We start from the raw sequence: 5,540 nt of genomic DNA, 5'->3' as shown, positions 1-5,540 counted from the left end.
ATGGTCAACCAGAGCTCCCCAGCGGACTTCCTCCTTCTGGGCTTCTCTGAACACCCAGGACTTGAAAGAATCCTCTTCGTGCTCGTCTTAGCTTCCTACCTCATGACTCTGGTGGGCAACACGCTCATCATCCTGTTGTCCATGCTGGAGCCCAGGCTCTACTCCCCAATGTACTTTTTCCTCTCCAACCTCTCCTTCTTGGACCTCTGTTTCACCACAAGTTGTGTCCCCCAGATGCTGGTCAACCTCTGGGGCCCAAACAAGACCATCAGCTTCCTAGGCTGCTCAGTCCAGCTCTTCACCTTCCTGTTCCTAGGGACCACCGAATGTGTCCTCTTGACAGTGATGGCCTTTGACCGCTACGTGGCTGTCTGCCAGCCCCTCCACTACACCACCATCATCCACCCTCGCCTCTGCCGGCAGCTGGCGGCCGTGGCCTGGGTCATTGGGCTGGTGGAGTCTGTGGTCCAGACACCACCCACCCTCCGCCTGCCTTTCTGCTCCCACCGGCAGGTGGATGATTTTGTGTGTGAGGTCCCGGCTCTAATTCGACTTTCCTGTGGGGACACCAGCTACAATGAGATCCAGATGGCTGTCGCCAGTATCTTCATCTTGGTCGTGCCCCTCAGCCTCATCCTGATTTCCTACGGAGCCATTGCTCGGGCAGTGCTCAGGATTAACTCTGCCACAGCCTGGAGGAAGGCTCTGGGAACCTGCTCCTCCCATCTCACGGTGGTCACCCTCTTCTACAGCTCAGCCATGGCTGTCTACCTCCAGCCCAAAAATCCCTATGCCCAGAAGAGGGGCAAGTTCTTTGGTCTCTTCTATGCAGTAGGCACCCCTTCACTTAACCCTCTCATATACACCCTGAGGAATAAGGAGATAAAGAGGGCATTCAGGAGGTTGCTGGGGAAGGACATGGACTCCAGGGAGAGCTGAGGGAGAGCTGCCTGATGTGCTTTGAAAGTGAGAAGACCTTCATGGTTTTGTCAGGACGTGTGTATTCCTCACACCTCTGCCTTCCTCACACCCATCATGTCACAGAAATGGCTGACAGCCACATGTGTGTGCATGCATTTGAGTGTGGGTGTGAGTATGAGAGAGACAGAGACATAGGAACAGAGACTGAAAATGTGGTAAGGGGAGGCACATATTTCTATAGGAAAGATAGGAATCAAATTTAATATTTCCTCTATTTTTAATGGTCTTCACCCCCATGATGATGGCCCTAACTTTGTCATTTCCATTTCAATCTCATCTCTCACATCATTGTTATTTCTTCACCTCCATTTCTAATTTCTACCATAGTTTCTTTGCTTCTCCCTTGAGTTTTTTCCCTCTTCCTTAAGTGTCTGTTTGGCATTCTCGTTCTGTTTCATTCCCCCAGAATGACAGCAAGGACCCAGAAGCTGGAGCCCAAGTAAGTTCAGAAACTCATCCAAGAACATGCACTATTAGAAGCAAAAGCCAGGCCCCATGACTTGCAGTCAGGCAACTTCTCAAACAGATGCTGTTACTTTCATACTGTCATCAAATATTTCAGTACCCTTAGGCTGGAAACCGGAACAGGGCCTTAGAGAGAAACTTAACTTCTTCAGTCCTAGTGTTTCTTCTTTTATGGCACTCATAAATCACAAACATCTCAAGACAGAGATGGAGAAAGAAAGCTTAATGTTTAGGCTGCCAGGACGATTTTGGCAATGTGGAGTTGGTGCCATCTACTGGCAAAATGTGGTATTGCACCCGGCATTCCAGATTCCTGACCTAAATCCCTCTCTACCGCCATCAGCCCTGCACTCTTGCTCAGAAAGATAACGATTGCACTGCTATTATTAGCTATTTATATAGTGATTATGATATCCCAGGTACCATTTAAAGTAAGTTACACATATTGACTATTTAATCTCTCTTACTATGAAGCAGATAATATCATTATCCTCTTTCAGATGCAGAGTTTAAGTAGCAGCTTAACAAGGTCAGAAATCTGGACCCAGGAGGATTGGTTCAAGTCTCCATGCTCTTAACCCTGCCTTTTGATACGAATAGTGTCTCCCCAGCCCTGGTGAGGTCTCAACCTCTCAGCAAACTTTAAGGAAATCAACCCAGTCTAAAAATATGTCAAATTTGATCCCCCAACTGAAGGAGGTTTGCTTCCCTGGAATAAGAAAGAGTTCACTGGTTGTTGCAAAGCATCTCGTGGGAACAAGAAACAATAACTTGCCTGGAGGAAGTTTTGGTACAGCTCCTGACGTGTTCCTGGCCTACTTTCCCCATGAGATTTCAGACTCCTAGAACCAAGGCCCAGAATGTTGCAGAAAATTTGCCCCCAATTAGTTCTATAAATGAATGAATGAGTGAATGAATAAATATCTCCAAAGAATGTGTAAAGGGTTCTGGGGTACTAATCTCACAAATGCTGTCTCCCAGCTTTCCCATGAAAATGGCAACAATATCAAATCCTCTTGGGTACCTGCTGATGAACTAAGAAAAATGAAAATCCTAGTTTTGTTCTAGTTTCAACACAAAATGGCTTTGATTCAACATTTACTCTGGCATCAGCCCAGAACAGCAGCATTAACTCTATTTTACTCCAAATCTTCGTTTTAGCCATCCATGTACTAATCTTCCTGTCTCCTTAGCCTCCTTATTAGATCGTATCCTAATCTCAATGTTAGAGCCCCCGTTTTATATTTAATAATCCTAATCTTAGCCCTGCAAGTAATGCTAACCCTAACTCCACTTTTCAAATCACTTATATAATGTCTTTTTCTCATCACCACCTCTATTCTCTTTCTCTCACTGGGACCTGGAAACCTCTACTCTTCGTGTCTGTTTATCAGCTCCCTAATGTTCAAATACAGTAAGCACCTTTCTAGACAGACTCTAGGGGAATATAATGGAGAATTAAATGCATCAGTCCAAAGGACTTTGTTTTAATGAAAGCTGATTTGTTGAATAAATGGTTTCACAGAGAGGTTTAGGACTAACATCTTACTTCAAATTTATTCAGTCTGTGTGGACAGTTATCTACTGGATACTCCAGGAGAAAATCCAACAGGAGTTTGCTCATTCACAACCCTCGAAGTGTCCAAAGAAGATTGAGATGGTCAGAGACATAATTCCAACATAAGTAACCATCACACGACGGAGTCGGGTGCAAAAGGCACACAGAATGAAAGAATCAGATGCGCAAGTGCTTGGGTGGTGTGGGCATCAGAGAATTCTTCGGAGGTTTGAAACATGGTGGAAGCAACAAAATTAATATGAAATATTTGCTTACTTACTGTGTGGGAAAAGTTAAGGTATTTTGTGTGTTAAGAAGGGAAGATGTGGGGAAAGAGTTACACCAGGGAGACAAATGATTAAAAATGAAAAGATAGATTCTTTTAAAATATATATAGAGGCCACCGAGTTGGATACAAATGGAAAAGGGGATCCCTTGCAGATGACCTAAGACTATAAGATTTAGGCCCTATGAGTGTGGGCACTTAGCCATCCAACACAAAGCATGAGTTGGAAGCACTTAAGGGATATTATCCAAGAAGCTCAGGGTATAACCACCAGTTCCCTTCTGAAGGGCTCACTGAATCAGGAACAGGTCGGGGAGCACAGTGCCCAGCTCCTGTTGCATCCCTCCGGCCCCCACCGAGCCAGCCTTCCTGGTTTCCCGTCTGCAGAATTAATCACGCACACCTGATGGGAACCAGAATATGCTACCCCAAAATACGTCTCCTTGGCGTATGGATTATTTTAAGCTAAAGGCCACTGAGAACGAGCAGCTGCAGGAAAAGCTCTAAAATGGGGCACACGTTTTCTTTCTGTAAATTTACATGTATAGAGAAGACTCCTAACAAGTCTTCTCCAAGGAGAAGGCACTGGCTTAAATCTACGTGACAAACCTCACTATAAACAACCCTTGTTTACCACACTTTTCCTGATCACTTTCGCATAAATTGCCTCCACCACCCAGAAGCCCCAAATCTCTTTTCCTTTAGTTTAGCCTAAATAGTATCTAAGCCCCAGTTCTAACCACCCCTTTGGGTTCCTCATCACTGAGTATTCTCATGTGTAGGCACAATGCATGTGTTAATAAACTTGTTTTTCTCTTGTTAGTCTGTCTTTCATTTGTCTCTCCTGAGCTAAATAGAGAATCTAAGATGGGTAGAGGAAAAGGACTATTCCTCCTCTCTGCCACCCCCTGAGAACACTCTGTGTGCTCCTTCGTGTTACTTGTACACGTCCCTCACCCCACTGTGTCACGGTCTGGGGCACAGTGCCTGGTTGGAGGAACCCTCAACGCATTGCTCCGCAGCAGCCCCAGGTCTCATTTTCCATGATAGTCTCCAGTGTTTCCTTCCTTGTTCTAGGAGCCAGGTGAGTCGATGCCACATTGTTTAAGTAGTTTGAATATCACCCCAGTTTGCAGGGAAGCTGTCACCTGACATGAAGGCCAGGGCTGGGATATAGCTCTTGCTGCTGCTTCAGAAGCCAACTCTTCATTTTCCACACTGCAGGCTTATCTACTGCATAGACTGCTTCCCCTCTCGAGAACATTCCATTGTGGGAAGAGGGAAAACGCAAATTAAATCCTATTGGTCCAAAGTGGATATGCAATGGTTTTCAAGTATTGGTCTAAGATTTAACCTACCCACGCTGTTGGGGAACTTCAGAAGCTGGCTCCTCTGAGCAGGAGGCTGAAATGACAAGGCCCATTCAGTTCTTGCAGATCGTTTGCAAAAATGTGAAAATTATTTTTAAAAAAAAATCAGTGCCACAGAGAAAGAGAAAAACCGAGCTTCAAAAAAGCAGTGATCCAAGGGCACAAAAAGAATCACAGAAGTCCTAGATGAGGTTTGGTTTTGTTTTCCACTGGCCATTCAATACTGTCTTTCATGTGGAGGGCAAGTTCCTCCCAAGATGCTCAGAGTTCTTAGACAAAGACTTTTAAGGCTGGAAGTACTCAGGGGCCATCTCATCTACTACCTCCTTGCAGTCATAATTTTTTTTGTTCTTCTTAATTCCTAGGAAGAAGAGTCCTCACATCCGTTCAGCCACATGCCACAGGTGCCCAATACATGTCCATCACTGCCAGAGAACCCACGAAATAGTAGTGACAGTGGCTAGTGTTTCCCCAACATACTGTATGAGCCAAGAACCGTAGTAAGCACCAGTCCTTGCCTCCACTTTGTGGCATCTACACTGTGGATGAATGAGTGATGAAGATGGTGATGATGATGATGACTGTTACCTTCACAAATGAGGACATGGGGAATGGAGACTGAGAACCACTTTTCTGCATGTGGTGGGATGTGATACGCTGGCCATTTGACTCCAGTGCCCGCACTTTCAATCACTAGTGTCATCCCTCACTAATCCCAGCCCAATCATGTTCTGCACTGCCCTGCTAAGCCCCTGATGGGTCAATAAAACCCCTCTCTCCACCCCTCCACTTCAATGCCTTTTCATGAATGAGGAGGACTGTGAGCCTCCTTCCTTGGACGGAAGCCCACTCTGTTCACAGTAAGGGACGAGGCGCTGAG

At 45.6% G+C, this 5,540-nt stretch overlaps 1 protein-coding gene across 1 annotated transcript; it reads left to right on the top strand.

Annotated features, from left to right (window-relative positions):
- On the top strand, positions 1–944 carry LOC116279911 (olfactory receptor 2H1). Its single transcript, XM_031676533.2, has one exon. The coding sequence runs from the start codon at positions 1–3 to the stop codon at positions 937–939; it is 939 nt and encodes a 312-aa protein (XP_031532393.2). The 3' UTR covers positions 940–944.
- Positions 945–5,540: the final 4,596 nt, after the last annotated feature.

This window comes from Vicugna pacos, chromosome 20 (assembly GCF_048564905.1).
Source record: "Vicugna pacos chromosome 20, VicPac4, whole genome shotgun sequence".
Taxonomy (NCBI): Eukaryota; Metazoa; Chordata; class Mammalia; order Artiodactyla; family Camelidae; genus Vicugna; species Vicugna pacos.
The sequence above is the reverse complement of the archived record's forward strand: the minus strand, read 5'-3'. Positions and strand labels throughout refer to the sequence as shown.

What these genes read in the sequence shown, in the direction of transcription:
- LOC116279911 (XM_031676533.2), top strand. Translation starts at nt 1, where the DNA reads ATGGTCAACCAGAGCTCCCCAGCGGACTTCCTCCTTCTGGGCTTCTCT.